General features: G+C 37.3%; 1 protein-coding gene across 2 annotated transcripts in view; it reads right to left on the reverse strand.

The window, feature by feature from the left end:
• Positions 1-231: 231 nt before the first annotated feature.
• LOC104686697 (regulator of G protein signaling 7 binding protein) overlaps positions 232-22,598 on the reverse strand; it is a 32,208-nt gene continuing 9,841 nt past the window's right edge. Inside the window, exons 2-6 of one of the 2 annotated variants that reach the window (XM_010395321.4) lie at positions 10,556-10,727; positions 9,004-9,134; positions 4,579-4,726; positions 3,226-3,296; positions 232-1,258 (exon numbers count right to left, since the gene is read on the reverse strand). In XM_010395321.4, coding sequence (XP_010393623.1) covers positions 1,167-1,258; positions 3,226-3,296; positions 4,579-4,726; positions 9,004-9,067 — 375 coding nt within the window. In that variant the 5' untranslated portion in view covers positions 9,068-9,134; positions 10,556-10,727 and the 3' untranslated portion in view covers positions 232-1,166. The remainder of the gene's footprint in view (positions 1,259-3,225; positions 3,297-4,578; positions 4,727-9,003; positions 9,135-10,555; positions 10,728-22,598) is intronic. The other variant, XM_039567814.1, reaches the window with a different exon arrangement.

Consider the following 22,598-nt stretch of genomic DNA (forward strand, 5'->3'; position numbering starts at 1 on the left):
AGGGATCTCCCCATTTTAGATGCTTAGGAGTATGTATGCCTAAGAATAGTTCATGACCTGAAATCTTCAAACACACTGAAGTTACCTCTTTCTGTGCTATTTAAAGAATTCAGTCATACATTTTTTTTTATCTTTGTAAACATACTTGTTGAAATGGAAATATGATCACGAATTTTTGTAGTACCCGGACAACATACATAGTCTGGCTGTACAACTAGAAACACGACAACATTCAGTTTAAATAAAAAACTTTATTAACATTGTAAAACGTTTAATATCTTACAGTCTGAGATAATTCTGGCATGCCTTATTAGATCAGTACTTAGAGATATGCAGACACCATGCTTTGAATTCTACTGGCAACAAAATGGGTTGATGTTGTGTTTTACATTGTCTATTTTAATACACCTTCTTTTGATAAATTATTTATTTTTTCCAAAATCTTGTAGATACACTATTGGCTTAAAAGGAAATCTGTTGCTTCTATGCATTATACAGTTTGTAGATATTATGATTTCTCTGTATTTACAAGTCCTAACTATTTTCATATATGGTTTGTGTATCATAAATTAAGATATTTTTCTATAAAGCTTTGAAGTTGATACGGTGGAAGACTAAATATGAATGAGAGCACGAAAAGCAACTGGAGATTTTGTACAAACTCTGTTACAATATTGTTTGAATGTCTTAGAACTTTAATAGTTTTGCTCTTAAATAGTTTCCTATGTTTAAAGATTGTGAGAGAATGATCAAATGTTCTTTTCCTATACTTAAAAACTGTTGAGTATGATTTTAATATGATACTAGTAAGAGTACTGTACTATGCACAAACTTTTAGCTGCAGCTCAAACACTTAAAAAAACCCTCTAAAATTATCTATGAACCATAATTCATGTGTCTTGAGTGACTGAAAGTAAGCATGCAAAACATACTTCAAAAATATTTAAATATGCTAGATCTATTCCACAGCCATTTTTGAACCACCGTAACTTAAAACTATTAAAACCCTTATTTGAAAAGGGGGATGGACCAGAAGACAAAAATGAATAGCCTAGTGTAGAAAATGTACTTTATAACCAAGATTAGCCACCTTCATCTTTTCAGTAGTCAAATAATAGTGGTTTAATCAAAGTTGTGATTTCCTTGGTGCTTCTGTGCTTAATCTTCTAACTTGAGACAAGACAACACAGTCCAAAGAATCTTCGCTTCCGTCTTCTTACCAGTGGATATGGAGTCAAGTTTAGGAGGCTGCTATCATCTGTGATGAAAACCCCCACATTTTAACACAAGCATGTACACATATGCAGAGATTACACAGGAAAGAGTTTATATAATTTACGTGTCCTAACAGCACCTACGTGATCACAGAATCATTTGTTGGAGAAGATCTCTAAGATTGAGTCTAACCTCTAACTCATCACCACCACATCAACCAGACCATAGCACTAAGTGCCAGGTCCAGTCCTTTCAACACCTCCACCACCTCCCTGGGCAGTCATTCCAATGCCTGACAACTCTTTATGACGTGATAGTGATGCCATGAAGATTTTTTGCCTTTTCTTTTATACCCCTGTTATACCTTTTTACAACTTCTGTATTCTTAGTGCTTTTTGCCTGCATTCTTGGACTTGTTTGTCAAGCTAAGAGACTAAACATTTTAGAAGCTTTGTAGCTGGGGATCAGTGTGCCCCACACCCCAAGGTCCTCTCCAGAACACATTCTGTAAACTAAGCTAGAACCATCCAGGGGAAGGTTCCTTGGGGAGGGGGGCTCACTTGAGCCTCTCATTGGGGAATCTTTGATAGATATGCTAATTAGTAAAACCTATAATATTATACCTGATCTTTGGGGGCAGACTTGGCGGGGTGCATTTCGATGCATATGAACTGGACATGTGCACCTAAGGATCCTTAAAATAAATTCCAAGGTAAAATCCCTTTTCCCCTTCTAACCGTGTATGACTCTTGATTTTAAGACTAGGAAAAGGCATCAATAGCTCCCATAGAGCACAGAGCAAATAAATAAATTTTGCATTTGAGAGTCTTACAGTGCTGGTTAACAGCATCTCCATAATAATTATGATTACCTGATCCTGGGGCACATCTCAGAGTTTTAAAACTCTGGGATGCTTCCTATCCTGCTGCACAGGGTGTCAGTGATTTTCTGGTCAGTGCTGAAGGGCAGTGTAGACACCAGGCAGCAAAGAAGAATTCTGTACACTTTTATCTCTGCTCTGAATTCAAGTTTCTCTGTGCTTTATATCCCCCCAATTTGTCTTTCCCTTCCTTATTTCCAGCATGCTCTTTTCTTCTAGACTAGGCGTAGACTTTTTGTCACTCTTCCAGTCTTTACAATGGTCTGTATCACAAGTGATGCCCTTTTTCCTTTCAACATAGTTTTCCATCAAGCCATCCTGCCATGAAGTCTTACTTGTATAAAGAATCCATTCACTCTATATTCATCTCTTAGCATATTATGATGAATGCTAGGCTGCTTAGTTACTCGGGATGAGATCTAGGACAAAATCAGCATATTTCATCAGCTGCCACTGCGCCAAGACTGCACCACATTAAGGAACACCCATTATCAAGAAGAAATCAAAAAGAAAAATTATTATCTGTTTAATGCTGTTCTCATGAACAAAGAGAGTGCCTGTAGATGTGAAGTATTTAGCACACAACAAAATGAAGACCCATTGCTAAATACATGCATAGGATGGAGATCTTGCCCACCTGTGCATTTGTATCGGGTGCCTGATAGCTGTCTATGGCATAAGCAGGCTCATGGCAGACTCAAAGCAAGTAGCTTTTCTGCGGAGTGAGTGTCAGGTCACAGAAGCTACAAGCCTTGTAGGGGTGAAGCAAACCCATCACTCAGAAGGATCCCTGTCATAGTCTATGCAATTTGCACCTTCATTACCTTTGAGAAAGAAGGACTCCTGACACTGGGAAGTAGTTGTGCTTCTGCCTTCATATCACCGGGAAAAGTTCATTATTTTATGTGTAGATACCCTATCTATAAAATTCCAGAATACCTCATGTGAAACTCAAGAGGCCAAAGATCACATACTAGATTCTGGCTCCACTGAATCAGCAGGGAAGAGATTTTGCCTAGATTTTTCTTTTTGTAGTCTCTCTTAAAGAACCCTAGATTTTTTTGTATCTAAAGGAAGGCAAACCCTTTAATTATCTTAATTTTTCTTATATGAAGAAATTCAAAACCTACCTTGATTTTTCAGTGGTAAAGGCATAGTCTCCCTGAGTTTACTTAAAAGGTTTTTCATTTCTCTCATATCTCTGTGGATACAACAGTTTAAAAAGATACAATGGAACAACAGTTGAAGACTGCATGGGGAGTAGCTCACAGTATAGCTTTATATGCTAAAACAGTGGAGCAATAAATACAAAAATCCATTCACAGCAAGCATTTGGTTTACATACATGTATCAGAAGATGCATACCAAAAAAAAGGCAATAAAATTAACAGGGGAGCACTTTTATGACAGTCTGATACTAGCTTTTCCTTGTTCAAATTTATGATCTATTCTGGCACTTGAATATTTCATATTAAAAGCCTTTGGGGGCACAATGTGATCCTAGTGGCAGAACACACAATGTGTCTTAAAATTAGTATTAGCTAGTACTAATGTCAACTTCATAGCCCTTATCAGCATTTTGTAGCTTGTGCCATGAATGTGTTTCACTGTTCAGCAGAAAATTATAATACATGCAACTAACCCATGGTACTTAACACTACATATTAAATGAAAATTTTAAAAACAAGGCTATCTGTCTCACCTGCCTTAGGAGGACTCTGGCATTAGATTTTCTGAAAGGCAGATGATGGAAAATATGATAATAACACATCATCTCCAAAAGCTAATTATATTTTGATATGTTTTGAAAGAGGCCAGAAGTTTCAAAATCGTTTCTGTTTTACACATTGATGGTAGACCTATAGGCTTGTAATGTCTTAATGCTTTCAGGATTTAAAACCACTACGGGTCTTGCTTAATTCATCTGCACATAAAATGGTTCTTAGAAATGCAGGAGCACAATTAGTAAAAAATTGCTCTGTTTTATTCTCCACACTGTGGCCTCTGTAGGACAGAGCTTGGCTTTATGTAAATAAGCATGACAACAATTCTAATCTCTGCAGCAATTTAATATACAAAGCCTCAAAATAGTATTTTTTTCAAAGAAATATTTGCCATCAGTATTACTCTCTAGTAAACAGTTTCATTTTTGTCTTTCAACTGCATAGTTAAGAGGGTAAGAGAACACCACTACAACAGACCTATAGATTACATTCCCCTCCCCTCCTAAAACTTCCGAATTTAAACCTATGGGCAGAACTAACTGAAATGAATTAGATTCTGTGTTTTTGATTTAGGAATGCAGAACTGGAGTCCGGCAGATTTCAGGTACAAAATCAGAAACTCTGTTAAATGTACCAGAAAAGGTAACAGGTTATTTATTTTACTTATACTTTTCATAGGAGTAACACTGGTTGTCAAATTAGAAGAGACTACATAAATTCTAGGAAGAAATTTGTTTAGGAATGAAGTGCTACACATACCTTTCAGTGTTTTCAATATCTGTGGAAACCTGCCATAGATGCTGTTGAATATCTGTTGGTGATAATGATGTGTCTTCTAAAATCGGTACTTCGGAACTCTCCTCCACTTTAGTATCTAAGATCTTGGGTGGGCCGCAAGGTTCTTTTCCTTTAAAATATTTAAACAAAACATATATCCTTATTATTTATTGATTAAAATGGATACTCAAATTATCTAATTCATGCTTTGAACTTGACCTTGCACAATACAAATGGAGGAAAAGACTGCTTAAATGCAAACTCTGAGTAAGAACTGTTCAGAAGCAGAGCAGACCACACCAAGCTACAAACCTGAGAGCTGCCATATATTTCTCTTACCAATTTGAAGGGGTACAATTGAACTCCACTAGCTCTCATGCAACACAAAATAAAAGCCAGAAGACAAAATTGAACAGGGTGAGGAAACTACAACATACATTTTGGAAACAACTTCAAAATTTTGACATTAAAGAATACTGCAATTCATGTCTCCTAGTACTACAGTAATACCAAGGGAAAACAAAAGACAAAAATGTGAAATTTTGTACTTTATGATTTAACAGCAATATAAAGCTGGCACCACCCACAGCCCAAATGTATTATGTTCTGAATTTCTGTGTTGACACCTACCTAATTCATTCTCACTGTATGGAAATTAAATATAATAGTATTGAAATTGAAGGGGGGCTTCATGACAGATCTTCCAGGGCTTTTGTGAGGAAGAGAACAGGATAAAGGATTGGATCATAATAGTGGAACACTCAAGAGAGCTAACCATTGGTAGGATATTTTGGTAATCTTGCAAATCTCCTTTGGATTGCCTGGTAGCATTCCTTTTCTGTAGTGGCAGCTACAATTCTGGCACCAAATACAGAAGAAAATTCACACTGGAGTGCATCCCAGACAAATGTCAACATTCAAACCAGCAGTACAAAAAGATGAGTAGGAAATGTTTTTTCATTTCACCATTTTTGCAATTTGAAAAATTTTGACATCAGGACAAATCTGAGTAGTTCCTGTAAGGTTTGACAAAGTACATGAAGAGCAAGACCAGCTAATAGAGCAGTGGTCATTCAGCCCATTTTTGTAGGATGCTAAAATCAAGACTGCAGACCATGGTACACTGCTCTTCCACATCACAAATACATATCCCAGCTATCAGGTAGGTAACCTTGTTTTTTAAATCTAGAAATTCCTGGATCATAAGATAATGTTTTTGAGCAAGTTCTCCAAACAGTTGCAATCTGGTAAATTATTCCTTTGAAAAAAAGAAAAACAAGTTATTCTTAGCTACCTGTCTCAAACCAGATGTCGCCTAGGCTACAGAAGATACTTGCTTAATGTTTTAATACTCTCTAAAGCCAGTAGGAAGCCCACAGTTACCTAACTGTGAATCCTAGAGAGTGCATGAATTGACCATAACAAGTTTAGCCTCTATGAAAGAATGTCCTGTATCCTTTATTTGCTGCTTACTGGCATCCATTGCTAACTTGTGCTTTGCCAAATCCTTCTGTGATCCACTTTAGCCATTGAAATGGTAGAGGATTACCCCAACAAAAGGGAAAATAAAATGTGATGTTTTCTTATGAAGTGGTTTAAGTAAGGTCAGTCAAAAACCCTACAAGTTCAGGAGCAAGTGCCAGAGAAGGAGGATCATACCACTCCTTTCCAAAAGCAGTGGAAAGGAGGAAGAAGTGAAGGCATTATAAGGGAGGGGAGACATAGAGAAAGAGACCAAGACCTTTCTGGTGGTTACAAACAGTTATGCTGAATGGTGACTCAATTGCTTGTGGAACAGCAGAGTAAGCCTGCTTCACAGATTACATGTTTTACTCTGTATCACCCCTGCAGGTGTTTCAAATTTTTCTTGTCCTTAACTGCAGCTTATGCTGGTATTTTAAGGTGATTCATATGGTACAGTTGTCGTCGTTCAGTCATATAAGTTTCCTTATTTTTTCCCACGGCAAGAAGTTCATAACACAATGTTACTAAAATCTCCACATATTACTTTTTCATTTAAAATGTTTCAGGTAAACCATCCATTTGCCACTGATATCACAAGGTGTTACTGATGAAACAGGGTATTAGAGGATCGTTCCATTATTTTAAAGTTTTATGGTGGAACCCTGACCTGACCTTTGGTGACATGCTGTCAGGATGCATCCTTCAGGGATGTGAAAGGTGTTTCAATAGAAACAATAAAAGCATTAGATGAAATAATAGTAAAGGTTCTTTCTCTCAGCTTGAGGACAGAAGCAGAGACCATAATGTTCTTTTTGTTAGCACAAAGACAAGCTCTTGCAGATTTGCCAGAATGAACAACACAGATTTCTTTTCAACTGAAAAAAGCTCTTTACCAGTAATTCTGTTATATTGTGAGCAATTCATGAATCCTTTCTTGAATTTCAGATCATTTGCTCAGTCACTTGAAAGCAGTTAAAGAGTCATCTAATAATACAGGCTTTGCTTGAATAATGTATGATTTAGGCTTAACATTTCTACCCTGGTAAGAGCCTACAGGGAAACAAAAGCTTTTAAATCTCATCCTTACAGTGGCAGGTAAGGCTATCTTCTGTAATAGATACTTCAAAAATGGATACGAACCCTAAATTTTACTTTCAATTTAGTCAGTGGAAAGATTTTCAATAGTTTTAGTTGCAATGATGTATTCTTCCTCTTCTCACCAGCAATTCAGCTTTTTTTAACTTTAAGAAGCAGAAAATGCTTTTAGTATGAAATTAAATCAATTTAGTTAAATAATGCTGAGGATCAAACTTGAGAAAATAATTGAGAAGCTCAGTTAAACAGTTATAAAGCTCTCATTCTTACTTTAATAATAAAAATATCCCTGGCTTTAGCAGTATTCTACAGCCAGATATGAAAAGTACACTACAGGCTATTTTAGCATGACAGGAAATTCAAAAGGTTCATTACGAAACCTTTATTACAGTTCATTACAGAACGTTGTCTTGTCTTTACCCAGTTTTTCATTGATGAGATACTATCTGGGGAAAGAGTAGTTACAATCAGCACAAATACAGTCCTAATCAGCGTGTGCCATCACTGAGCAATGAGGTTACTAAGTAAACTGTTCAGTAAATTATCAGCATTTCTACATCTTCCTTTCAGTAGGCAGCTAATCAAGTATGAAATGATTACAGAGATGCATTTTCACTGAAGCGAAATTTCCCTTCCAAATCTAGTATCTGCTTTTATAAAGGTAGGCATCTTTAAACCGTATTTATCTATTTTTTGCTATGGCAGTGTTTTAGGAATGGCACTTCCCAATTTAGTGCTATCACTGACACTCTCCCAAACCGTAGGCCACTCTCTCTCTCTCTTTCTCCCTCTTCCCCTCCCTTTTTCCTGTTGGGGCAGGATGGAGTTGAGAACTGGAGGCACAAAAGGTGAAGCTCATGGGTTAAGGTAAGAACAATTTACTGGAAACAGCAATGAGTTAAGAAAATGAATAGTAACAGCAACACTATTAATAACATATCTTGCCCAACAAATATATCTAATAACATTACTAAGTTTGCCCACTTGTCTGATTAATGACAGCCAAAACTTAAGGGAATACTCTTTTTTAAAAAGAATCAGACTTTTTAATGGTGAGGACATTAGTGATACATACCTGATAAGACACACTTCTGTAAGAATTATGATTAACAGAAATAGAGCTCCTTTTTAGTAACTGAAAACCTACTACAGAAATATATAATTTGTTTTACAATTTGGTGCTTGTTGTGGTTTAACCTCGGACATCAATTAAGTCCCACAGAGCTGCTCAGTTGCTCGCCCCTGGTGGGATGATGGAGACTACTGAAAGGGTGAAAACTCATGGGCTGAAGTACAGGCAGTTTAGTAAGTAAAATGAAAGCCATGCATGCAAGCAAAGCAAAACAAGGAATTTATTCACCATTCCCAATGGGTGTAGGGAGGTGTTCAGCCATCCCCAGGAAAACAAGGCTATCTCATGAGTAATGATGACTTGGGAAGACAAATGCCATCACTTTGGATGCCCTCCCCTTCCTTCATCCTCCCCCCTCTCTTTATATGCTGAGCACGATGCCATTCGGTCTGGGATATCCCCTGGGTCAGCTGGGGTCAGCTGTCCTGGTTGTGTGCTCTCCCAACTCCTTGTGCCCCCTCAGCATCCTCACTGGTGGGGTAGGGTGAAGAGCAGAAAAGGCCTTGACCTCATGTGGGTTTAGCAATGACTAAAATATTCCTCTGTTATTAATACTGTTTCCAGTGCAAATCCAAAACGTAGCTCCATGATAGCTACTATGAAGAAAATTAACTCCACCCCAGCCAAAACCAGAACAGTGTTTTGTCTTTCATGACCCAAAAGATTGTTCTTTTTCTAAAACTAGCATCTCTCTGTGTGTTTGTGCCATTCAGTACCTTTCCGATGAAACTGCAGTGATCCTAGAAGACATATGGACTTTAGCATTTCTGTTGTGTACATTTCTAAGCAACACTGCAACTGGATGTATAGTCTACAGATTTCAGGATGAATTTCACCATCTTCTGGGCTGGAATAAAAGAGAAGAATATAATTAGGAATGAGATTAGAAGGATGTAAGGGTCATAAAATCCACTTCTTTACTGTTGCAAGCAACCACATCACAATCTGCTTTACAAACTATTAAGATTTTTCTACGATAATGTATTTACAAAGCATTCTTTAGATCTGTAAAACTCTAGGCTTAACACTGCTAAACTTGGGCTGTCTTTGGTAAGACTGCATGTCCTGATTGTCTCCTCTGCATGTTTTCAGAAAACAGGTAAACAAGTGATGGAGATATTTTCCCCTCTTTAAAAAAGCTTTGGATTAGTATTTTCTTTGAGAATGAAGCATTCTTTTGCCATCCAGTCTCAGTTACCCTTGGTCTTGACAAAAATGCAGGAGATTACAGGGCCACTTTAACAGTCCCTGTTCAGGTTACAAATCCTGTATCAAGCAGAATCAACCCTACTTTGAAGACACTCTCATCAGAAACAAGTCAGGTTTAGCCTACTCGTTCTATACATTCTGCCTGAATTTGTTTTCCCCCTGTATTTAAATTAGTAGTGATATCAACTGCACTGTCAGGAGAATTGGATGCATGAGACTTTTTTCAGAAAAGTAGTAACAATCTTGAAAACAAAACCTGAAATCTTACACCTCCAATTAATCGCTTAGGACACCAAGAAAATAATTTACCCACACCCAGGAACCAATTCTCATGCCTACTTGTAAAATCAGGCATTAAGTATCACTTTTGTGGGCTGGAATCACAGTAGTGGTAAGCTGTGCAGTCATGAAAAAAATTATTGTACAAAAAACGAATGCTTAAACAAGATAAAAGGCTAAAAAAGAAAAAAACCCAAAAGGTTGGAAAAGACTAAAGATTGAAGAGAAATTATGCTGGATTTAGTCAAAAGAGACAAAGGACGATAGGTTCCACCTGCCAAGCCATTACAAAGTAGACATCATCAAAGAGGCAGGAAATTACTGGAGCATAAATTACAATTGCTGTGGTCTGTTACTACAGGAGCTACACCAAACACATTGTAATAAACCAGCCCATCCTAGGAGCTTTATTTCTTTTGGCTAGACTATAGTATGACCATTTCTCTTAAGCCACATCTACTTTTGTACTTCTGAAGTCTTGATTTGTTGAAAAATTATCATGCACAATACTTTCTGCATTTTATCATACATACAGAATAACGCTATGGTGCAGAACAAAAGGGTTCAACCACAATTCTGCTTCCCCCCCGCCACCCCGCAATGTGTGCATCAATTACTGTGGCAGCCCTTTTCTCAATGAGCACACAGTTTTTTTGGAAAAAACTTTGAGAGAAAAAACTTTAGGAGTGTAGAGATCCATTTGGTTTCCATATTTAGTATGCAGGTCCAAAATTTAAGTCTTCAAACTATTGCTTATTTATTATTATTATCATGCAATACCTAAGTCCTGGAGTCCCACCAATATACACACAGGCCCATTCAGTTTCTGCTTAAGTTTCCTAGATGTCTGAAGATTTCTTTGTGACCAAGGTTTCTTCTGTCCTGAAGCCACTGACTTGTCTATTCCACCTGAAGGGGATTCCCCCATACATGTTCTTGTGCAAAGTGGAACCTGCAAAAAATTTAAGCCACCAGAGATGGTAATGATGACCTTTTTCTGCTCAATGATGAGAGCTCTTTTGATAGGGAGACAGAAAGAGAAGTTCTGCTCCTCTTTCTCAGGTAAGTCAAGCTGAATTTGTCTAGCTCTTCTGAAAACTAGGATTATTTAACCACAAGTCTATCCCTGAGAGAAACAGTCACTATGTTGTGACAAGGTAATTTCCTTGTAGCAGATTTAGATAAAACTGAAATATGCCAATTCTACTTTTCTCTGCAGTATTTCTGATGTTAGAAATCCTCAGACCTCTCAAAAGTCATGGCTATTGCAGGACTTTTGTTAGCCATGTTTATTTACAATTTACCACGTTCCTTTGTAGGTGTCACTGACAAAAAGATTTCAGGGTCTGCACACAGGTGTAAGCAAACAGTGTTTTCCTTATACAGCTATTAAATTTCTATCAAACAAACATGGTGAAAACTTTTTAAAAAACATTTTTGCTCTTAGTGACAGAATTTTTAACTGTGCAGACTAGGAAGGCAGCAATTATATAGAAGATGCTTAACTAATGGACCAATACAGATTTATTAGTGGCTTCCTATTTACAAATAAGCTGGGAGAGTATTCATAATAATAGGCATTTTAATTGACTTTTTTTGCAGCCATAAATCTCTGTGGTTTTTTGCAAACTGTATTTATGAACAGCATGAGAGTAAGAAGTAGAAACATCAATAACATATGCATGTTCTGGCCCATTCTTGTTTTCTCAAGAATATGGAACATATGTACTTGGACTATAGGCAAAATTTTTCTCTCATTTGCAAATCCAGAGTAACAGCAGTGGTATCGAAGAAAAATATTGTACAAGGTTTATACAATGAGAATTATTTCCAGCCCAGTACCCTCACTGATTGTCTCAAACTATTTAATTAGTGTTTAATTGCAATAATGACCACAACAATTCCGTTAGTTTGCAACCAATTTCCTTCTATGCATGTATATAGGCTTCATTTTCATCTCTGAAAGCCAAATGCTCTGATGTGAATGCGCACCAAGATTTCTTTTATAATCCCTGAATTCTGTGTAGAGCGCTTAACATTTCCTTTTAAAGTGTTATCAGTTTTTCTATTTCTGTGTGTTCAATGCCATACCATGAGAAATGCTTAACTGGGACTAGTATAGACATAAATTTCAGAATGCTGGTTATGGTAAGTTTATTATTAATTAATATTAAATATTATTTAATAGTTATATACCAAGATAATATTTATCTACAAGGAAAGTTCATGCAAACTCCTAATATTACCCCCCAGGTCAGCTGTTCAGTTAGTCTAGCTGATTTTTTTATGAAGACCATTAAGTTATTCAAGAGAAATCTCATATAACACAATCTTACACAATGCTGTGCTAAATGGTGTTTGCAACAGAGCTATTTAATAGCTTATGTGTAGCTGGATATATGAGAGCTAGCACAGCACTGAGCACCCGCCCAAGAGACACAGACCAGCACCTCATTGTTGGCTGTATAAAATGTAGTTACAAAAGTGAAAATGCTGCGTTAGTCCTATACAAAACAGTAGCTTAAGTTACGCAGTTTATCCAGCTGCTATTAAAAGTATAATTTTTTGTAAAAATAAACTTAAGTCTATAAAATCTATAGTAAATCTATTACATTCTCATGGTTTAACTACTGTTAAAATCGATGGCTTTCTTTCCATAAAATCCTACTTTTTAAAAATCATGTAATGTTGTTCAACTGAGTATGTTTATAAAGCACAGACAAGATGTGGAATTTACTTTCCTTTGTATTTTCCTAAGATTGAGATTTACAATAAAACCTACAGAGGGAGCTCTTACACCAACCATATAGTACTCAGTATCTTTAAGAGAGGTGAACGCAGTTATTTTGGTAATTATTTCAAGATACATTAATAAACATGACTAAAATGCTCCTCCTTAAATGCGAAGGAAAAGAATAAAAATTCCTTAAAAAAATTTTTTTTTCCTCCAAAATAGCTGACAGATGATTTTATTGTACTGCCAAAGTGTTGGTTACAATTGAGAAACACCTTGAGGTTTTCCTGAATTCCCACAGGTGCCCAGCATTCACAGTTGCACTGAAATTAGTGAAACTTAAGACTACTAAAACTGAAAAATTATTATGGTCTAATTCTCAATTTAACTTAAAAAATTTAGTCACACATTTACAACAGAACAGAATTTATTTGTACTTTCAACAACATTAAAAAACATAAACAGATGTACTACCTCTGGTTAAAAGAGTAGCTAAGCTGTATGAACAGTTTGATAAACCTTCTTGTAAAAGCATTGTTTTGACAAGTTCTATGCTTAACTCTAAGGGAAAGTATTAATAGTTCCAAAATATTATAAGCTGAAAGAACTATCTAGACATATAATGAAGATGGTTTGTTTTCAAAAGCCAAAGGAAAATAAACATTTGCCAAGCCAAAAGTGAAAATTAAATAATCACATTCTGTCTTATGCTCCATATATGTACTTCCCTTGAAAAATAATGTAAGTTGGCATGATGAGCTGTGAAAAATCACTGTCCACAAATATTACCCTGTAGATTGTATTTTAAGTCAGTATCTGAAACACCATGGTTGAGAAATACAAAGCAGTAGAAAGATGAAAAAGATGAAGAACAAAAATTACCTCAGACATAATGGTGCTTCTGTTGGGATGAAAAGGGTGACAATCCCCTTATATACTAAGTACAAGAAGTCCCTCTGATTATGGCTCAGGTGCAACAGCCTACTAAACCTGCCTTTGCTTTTGTATCTTAAACAGATCATTTATTTCTTCACCATGCAGCCATAGATCTTTGAAGGCAACAAAAGACTGGCTGATTTATTTTGAATACAGGTAGAAAAGTTGTCCAACAAAGACGTTTTCTTCTAAACTGTTTCTGGAAAAATGTTATTTGTGTTCCTTCCATTTGCTGGGGCTGTTTTTTAAAAAATGCACACAAACTGCTGTCAGCTTCAGTGCCATGTATTGGTTTTTTGTTCTCTATGCAATACTGTGATACAATTGCTATGCCACACCCATGTCCAGACAGGAAAAAAGCAGGGCTTGTTCCTTCTAGCAGATCCATAAATGACTGCAATGCTGTTCTTATTAAATCAGATTGTTGTTTTGAAGCAGTTACAACAGCGCTCTCAGTAACAGAAGACATGTGAACAGGTTTAGTTTTGTTAGATCAGTGTAAATTTCCGATAACTCTGGTAAGACTGATGGAGTCAATATGAGTATATGATACAACCAGCAGAACAAAACCATAGTGCAGTGACTCATATTGTAGAGACATTGCTAACTCCAAGGTTGATAACATTTTAGGTATTTCCAGGCTAGAACAATTTAGATACAACTATAACATTTTTTTTTTGAAAACCATAGTTTTGAAACTATCGGAGTCACAGACCAGAATTTTCTAGACTTCTTCCCTCAGAAGTGAGTTTTAATGGCTGAACTGAAGAATGGGCAAGAAGTAAACTACGAGAGCACTATCCAATCTGTTCCACTAGAGGACAAACCCAATTACAAATCACTCAGTGTATCTTCTTGTATATGAGTAAAACAGCACTGAAAGGAAACTTACTCCACTCTAGGTAATACTAGGTGTGTTGGGTGCATTTGCAAGGTTTTGGTAGTGATGGTGGCAACAGGGTGCCCTTTGTGGGATGAGGTGGGGGGCTTCCCTGTGCTGGACACAGACAGTTCCTGCAGCTCTGCAAGGACTCCTTGGCAGGACACAGCTGAGTTCATCTGCTGAACAAAAACTTATTTTTAAAAAGGGCAAAAATAGCCACAGGGAGAGAGAGGGAACAAAAGGAGTAGGAAACAAGACAGGGAATATCAGGGTAAGAGAAAGGAGGAGGTTCTCCATGGCAGAGCAGATCTTCCCTGCAGCCCACAGAGAACACCAGAGCAGATGGGTATTTTTGAAGGAACTGCCACCTGTGGAGAGCCTAAGCTAGAGCAGATTTTCCTGACAGGACTGCTGCCTGTGCAGAAGCCCACACTAGAGCTGAGGAAAAGTGTGAGGAGGAAGGAGAAACAAAGCAGATTGGTAAGGACTGGAACCCCCCACTGCCATCCCACCTGCACCTCTCAGGAGGGTGGGGGTAGGTACAGGAGCCTGGAGTGAAGTTGAGCATGGAAAAGAGGTAGAAAAGGTGCTAGCTTAGTATGTGTCTTTTCCCACTACCTACATTAGTAATTATTTTTATTTTAATTGGCAATAGATTAGGGTAATCATTCCCAAGTCAAGGCTGCTCTACAGTCAGTCAATGTCTCTATTTCCACCCAATCTTTCTCACTCCTGTTCTTCCTGTCTTCTCCCCATGTCCTGCTGAGGAGTGCATGAGCAAGCAATTGGGTGGGAGTTTGGCTGTTCGCTCAAAAGAAGCCACCACTTTAGCTAAGATTAAAATCCCCAGCAGGATTTTAATTCTAAATACTCAGAATTTAATTCTACAGAATTAAATACTGAATACTCAGTATTTAATTCTAAATACTCAGAATTCCAAATGAAATTGCATGTGTCTCCAACTGCGCTTTTAAGTTCTTCTAAGTTTTAAAAAGGAAAAAAAAAAAAAAATGCAGGGCTTGACCACCACACCTTTGCAGAAATCAACTCCAAGCCCGTTGTTCCTTCCTTCAGCTGTCTGTCCCTTGCCTCTACTTTAGAGAAATTCAGGACTTCTGCACTAGCCAAACATAAGCTGAACAGGGCCTTTCTCTGTGCAGGTTATCAGACTCCCTGTTGAGAAGGTGGTGTCCGGTTAGATGAAAAAAACTTTGAGCCCTCAAGTCAGCCTTGCTTAGCTCTAGTCTCAGCTGAACAAAAAATCTCACAGCCCCAAATTATGAGATACCAAAGAACAGATAAATCCAAACCATGACACAGACCTTCCAGAAAGGATCTGTGCTAACCAAGGAGACAGTGAGATTAGCTGTATATACAGTAACTCTTAAGCTTATCAAAGGAGTTCCTATTCAGAACCCTGCCTTGTCAGCATTGACAAGTTCTCAAATGAATTTGATAAAAATGTGGAGAAAGCACAGATAAATTTGTGCCATCTGACAGGCTCAAGCCCAGCCTCTTTTAACTTCACTGCAGGCAGCTAAAAGTCATGCTGCCTGTGGATTTGCCCTTTGATTTTAGTTAAGCTTCTGTGTTCTTTAAAATGTCCCTTAATCACTCACTATTCATTAACAAATAATTTTTAAACTCTACCTTTCTAAAATCCGCAAAACATAAATGGATTCGTACCTACACTCCCGTGCAGTTCCTTTGATAAACAGTTGTACAGAAATTTTATGAAAACTAATATCTGATGTGTGGTCATTTTCGAAATTGGTTCTTATTTGTGTGGACAAATACGGTCAAACTTTCCAGAGAGCCTGAAGGAGAGGTAAATGCTTTAGGTATTTGATGCTGTAGGATCTCAGTCACAATGAACTACAAACATACTGGATTTAGAAGGAACTCTGCTGCAGGCAAGTGATGCCATCTGCTGTTGACCATTCACAGGACACTAAACCAGCTGATTCCTTAGATTTGTAACACTTCCTTTTTCCATTTCATTTCTCTTAGTACTTTCCTTGAATATAAATTTCAATTTCTTTTTTTTCCTAAAAGGCATTCCTTAAAGCATTAGCGTGATCTGGATACCTGCTATCTGTTTGTAACTCAGGTATCTGGTTTTCCATATTCCAAAATGGGAAAACCAGAGCAGTTGTGAAGAGTGGTTAGAATGAAAACGCAAGGAACATGGTATTTGCTTTTCCTCAAATTATTACAAACCGGTTACCTTGCTACCAGGACTACTTAAAGTGAAGATGTTCTGTAAGTTTCACTGTGATTTGGATAAGAGATATATTGCATTAGCAATTACTGAAAAGATCTATATATTTTCATAAATTTTTTTTTTGTCTATTGGTCAAACACTGTGACTGCTGCAATTCTAAACTGGAAAGAAAACAGCACATCCAGTAGATAGTACTAGGTTGCTCAGAATAAGGCAGTGTTTGGGATTCTCTAGGTATCAAATGCTTCTAGGAGTGCTCTGAATATGTCACGCTTACGCCTCAGAGTATTTTTTATCTTTTTAAAAAATCATATGTTCAAATACCTCCATATGAAAGTATCCCAAATGAAAAATTGTTATAGAATCAGTAAAAGAATCTCACACAGCGCCACCAGATAATTCACAAACCAAATCTGTAAGAGTAGTTAAAAATCACAGCTGAGAGACTGAGAAAACTTGAATGTGTCAAAAAAAAAAAAAAAAAAGAAAAAAGAAATAGATTAGCTTCCTGAATTTAAATTCACATAAGGAAAAAGAAATTTTTAAAACCATCTGTTGATAAAATGTGTTCAGGAAGCAGTATTCTAGCAAAAAGAACTCCGCAATTTTTTCACTTCATATTTCTTAATCCTGCTTTGGTCTCCACTTGACTTTGTGAACTGGTGTTACTTTTGTTTTTTTCCCTCTTTGCAAAGCCTTTTTTTCTGCTTGGGAAACAAGGATTTTTCCATCAAGTTTTTCTTAGCCATTCAGTATCATGTATTAGCAGCTGCACAGACTACTACTAATTTCTGAGTCTTGAATGATGCAAAATGAACTGCAAAAGTCTGTACCCACTACTTTGGGTAGGTCTGCAGTTAAATTAAATGCCCAGACTTTGGAATGTCCACGACTTTGGTGCACTGGGGCTCTTCACCCTGCATGAAGGGACTGCTTCCTCAGCACACAGCCTCATCCTGCTCAGCCTTACATACTGTGGTTGCAGTTGTCATACTATTCCCAAGTACCAAATGCTGCTTTGTTGGTGTTGGGGTTTTTTTTGGAAGGGCTTGTAAACGCATAAGGGTGGATAGTGCTGTTTCACCACAGTAACAACTCCAGAGCTGTTGGAAATAATTGGAGGCTGCTGTATAAACATGGCACTTTTAAGTATTTTGCCACTCAACCATTTGCCGTGCTGCCAAGGTTACCAACACTAGATTTGCAATGATCTGTCTTGCCCTGATAGACAGAGATATGATGTGTCAGCTTTTCTTTGCTCAAACAATAAATGCAAACTTGTTTTCTTCTGAAATGGGAAGCAGTTTCTTCAACAACTTTGAGCACAGAATTTAATATGTCGGTATTTGAACTCTTACACCAGATCTGCTGCCAGGAAATGTTCATGATGAAAGTATTCTTATGAAAAATAAGAACAGCAAGATAAAAAATGGAACGTAAGAGAAAATAAGACCTTCTATGTTAATATACAAATAATTCAGTATATTATTTCTCTGATAGTTAAAAATTATGTGGAAAATGTAAATGTAGATCTAGAAATGTACCCATCAAGGAGAAAATTCTATGCATTAACAGCCAACACTTTGGTATATGTTAAATTTTAAAACATGAATTTAAACAGCATTTAACTGGTAATACTGGAAAGATTCTGGATTAAGGAATGCTTCTTTTAATGCTGTGTCAAGGTGAAATCTTAATGCCCAGATAATGGTTTCAAGTATTTAACTAATTGCTCAGAAACAGAACCATAAAGCAATTACAACAGATTTTGTACACCTTGTTGAAATTGGTTGGAATTTTTCCAGTGTAGGCCTGACAGAACTGGGATCTCCCATAGCTGGAGACTGATCTTGCAAGGTACTGATGATGCTGCTAAGAGTAGTTACCCTTTGATACTCGACCTCTCACTAGAGCAAACCTCCATGTACCATGCAGATCACAGTAAGTGTGAAGTCTTTTCTTAGCTGACTATGCAGGAAGTGCAGCGCTTAAAAGAGCATGACCAAATGTGGGGCATGAGAAGGACATGCTCTTAATTGCATGGCCCTGCACAATTTACCTGGCAATGCCATTGGCTGGTTTCAGTGAGGGGCACAGAACCAAAATGGTCCTTTCTAACTAGAGAGCAGTGTTACAGAATGTGGAGAAATGAGCATTAGTAAAAACATTTCCATTAACTTGCAATTTTCAGTCCAAAACTTAAAAAAAAAGAGGTAAGAAATCAGAAGCAAAATCCCAGCACATGTGGAATTCTAAGAGCTCATGCTAAAGCCTTTCTAATGCGTGTAACTTCATTATCTCATGTTTTCACTTCTCTTAAGATATATGAACATATTCTTAACATAGACTGACTCTATAAGATTCAGTGAGAATCAGAAGTAATTTTCTGAGAACAATATAAGCCAAGCTAACCAGAATGAAGACAAGCAGAGTTCCTATCAAATTGCAGCTATGTGGGATTTCTTAATCAAACAGTATTTAGGAAAATGACCAGGAAAGGAGCACTAAAAACTTGTCATTAAATTCTTAGCTTTAGCTGTGTTTCATTAGAAACCTATAGAAGAGAAATACTGAAATATGCTATTGAAACAGGTCTTAAAACAGTTGGCCTAATGGGGACACAAAGGCACGCTTCTTGGCTGTCTTGGTTACAGATAAACACAAGTGCAACTTTTATTTACATCTGTGAAGGTAGGTATGAAGTTTCCGTACATTATTTTTTCAGAAATACTGCAATGAAAAAGTTATTTTGGATTGGTCTAACATTAATTTTGAACCATGTAGGCTTCTCTGGCACCCCTAATTGTTGTGGGCATAGAAGCAGCACGACATGAAAGGCTCATGATCAGCCACACTTCTGTCTATAAATACCTTCTAAAGTTTAGCTCTAGATCCATCCCCTTGTGAAGCACTATTTACTGACATAAGCTAGTAACACTCAGGTTTTTGCTCAAGAAGAGCTTATGAACTGATTCCACTTCTGACATGACATGACAAGACATAGCAACAGGAGTTGCTATGTGCTGTTACATGTTAGGGCTTAGAATTCCAGCAAACTGACATTTAAAAATCAATTTCAAAAGAAATAAATGATGAAAACAGTATGATAAAAATGCAATATTAACATGCATTATTTAGATAAAAACTATAGCAATATAAAACAGAGTATTTGAAAACAATGCTTTCCCTTGAAAGACTGAAATATGATGTAAAATTACTAAGTATTTTTCAGAGATAGTAAGAACTGGTACCCCTATTTAATAAGTAATTCATCTGAAACATCGGTCAGGGACTGAATGAGATTTTTCAGAATTTTCTCAAAACATAGAGGTTTGAAAAAATTATTATTTTTGTTCATCATGTTTAATGCCGCAGATCTAAAGGTCAGTGGATTCCAGTGGGCTTGTCATACATACATTCAAGACTTTGCCATGAAGAGTTCCCAAACAGTTAATGTGACAGTAGCAAATCAGATATTAATTTCATTACTGAGTGGAGACAGGCTATGAGGGAAAAAAAACAAGAAACAGAAACACTGAAAAAAGGGATGACAAAGGAGAAAAGGGAATGAGAAAATCTGGAGTAAAGTGACGGTAACAGCAACTGTCAAAACAGAGTCCACATAAAGTTCTGTGGGCTTTTCAAAATCCTCACAGTTCATTTCTAGAAATATACCTAACTGCTGGATCCTCTGGCTGTTTACTCCCTGAGAAAATGACTTGCACAGTAGAGGTGAGAAAAGCATTTTATGTCCAACAATGAGAGCGTATCTTCTGAAAAGACAAAATGGGGCAAGAGAAGGGCATAAAGTTAGAGACTGCTGGCAGAAACACTGAATTTTCTGCAAAAGGTCAGCTCTGATTCTGCAGCATTTCTAAAGAGGCCCCACCAATGTAATTCAGTCCCCATATCTGTTTGGTAACGTATGTTGTTTTCCTTCACTTAAATTTCTCACGTAAAGGTTTGTATACCTCAAAATAAGAATGTAAAACAGATTGGTTGTTTCAACCATTGCTACAGATAAATAGTCTTACATATGTCTGGAATACTCCATTATTAATGAGTTAGACTTCGAGAAACCACCCTTTAAAATCTAACTATAGTGGAATGCTGCTTATGAAGAGAAGAGAAGAGAAGAGAAGAGAAGAGAAGAGAAGAGAAGAGAAGAGAAGAGAAGAGAAGAGAAGAGAAGAGAAGAGAAGAGAAGATTCCACTGAAAGACTTGAATTACAGTAGTATCTTACATTTTGGTATCGTCTTCTAGGTTCCAGGAACCCATAATGGGAGTGATGAATGCAGAGGGCATGTCAAAATGGAAGGCAAACCAACCTAAACCTACAGGGTACTCCAGCCCTAGACCACGGTACTGTGCAGGTAAATTCAAAGTTTGCCAGGGTGAAGATATAGAATGCTGAGGAATAATGAGCCTTTACCTGAATTCTGAGTCTCTACTTCCCTGTGTCTTTATGTATTTCATCTGCTTAAAACATAGAAAAACATTATGGGAGCAAGGCTTAGAACACCACAAAGGAAGTTCCCTAACAGTTTTAGATGTTTACCTGCAATGGCACTGCTTGAAACCCAAGTACAGACCAGACCTCAACACAGTTTTTCTTCCTCATGCAAAATACTCTTTCCACTGGGTCAGATGATGGCAATGTGCGCCCTAATTCCCCACACCTCATACCTTCAGGTTATGTCACAGAGGAACAGCTATGCTGTTTTATGCCTCCCAGGGAGAATATTGCCGTTTGTGGTGATCCTCAAAAATGGGCAGCATCCCTGGCTGCTGGGCTGTGACACAGCTTCCCAGCTGTTGGGAGGACCCTTCATGCAAGGGGCAGGCTTACCTGTTTGGCTTACCCAGCATATGCAGTCTTGGAGTTTCAGCAGTGCACTGGAAAGGGCTGTGAATGTGCCAATTGAGTGTCAGATGGAAGAAAGGAGCAAGTAAGAGACTGACAAAGATGATGGTCTGTTCTACTTTTAGCACTCACTTTCTACTTTTCTCACTTTCCTCCCTTTTCTAGGAGGCAGGTGCAAGTGGTCTAGAAATTGACTCACCTTCAGCTTTGGCTAAAACAAAGTGGCATGGGCCACTGTGTTTCATGAGGAGCACCAAAATGGTGTGTCAAGCTCTCGAGGATGCTAGCACCTCTGGGATCAACCTTGTCAGGACAAGCAAGACTGCCGTCCTGACTGCCGGTGAGGTTTATCATTAGGCAAGGTGCTGTAAGCTCTTCCACTTCGTCAAAACTAAGTTACGCTGCATTACTGCAGACGTAGAATTTCCAGAATTTTCAGAATTGCTGTTCCAAACATAGAAAAATAATAGAGTAATAAATTCACTTTTAGGTCTGTTTGCCCTTTACTAAATCTGGCCTCCAGTTATGAAAGATAGATCTATAAAGGGAGATACTAATACCTTGTATCTTCAAGTCCCAAATACCTATTAAAGCACTTCCAAAGACAAAGGTACAAATAAAGAATCAGTCTATAGAGGTCAGCTATTTTGAAAATTCTAGCCTTAGTAAATAACCTTCGTTTTTCTTCCATTATTTGCTTTCTGAACTGGAGATATGACTTAAATGATTTCATTTTCAACTTGCAGCTTAAATTGAGTAAACAGATTTTGTTCTTAATAAGCAAACCCACCTTAACTCAGTTCCACAGAAAATAGTTTGATCTTTTTGCCATCCCTTTCCATCATTTTAGATGCACGTGGTTTGTATAATTAGAGAAATTTTTTACAAGGAATCTATTCAGAACAACATGCACATCTTACCCCTTTGTGAAAGGAGTAAGCTAGGGTATACTTACTCTGCACTATCATGCACTACTTGGTCCTGAAGGGGTATGTTAAACTATCCACATCTGAGCTTTTTTATCAAAACATTCCCATGTAGACCAACTCCCATTATTCAAAATGGGATTTGAGTCCCTGGAACACGTGTAGTCTCTGATACACGGTACTAAGTTTGCAATCACTTCAGGACATAGAAATCAGTGAAGATATGCCGGCCAACCAAAAATGAATAAACACTGT

Source organism: Corvus cornix, chromosome Z (assembly GCF_000738735.6).
Source record: "Corvus cornix cornix isolate S_Up_H32 chromosome Z, ASM73873v5, whole genome shotgun sequence".
NCBI lineage: Eukaryota > Metazoa > Chordata > Aves > Passeriformes > Corvidae > Corvus > Corvus cornix.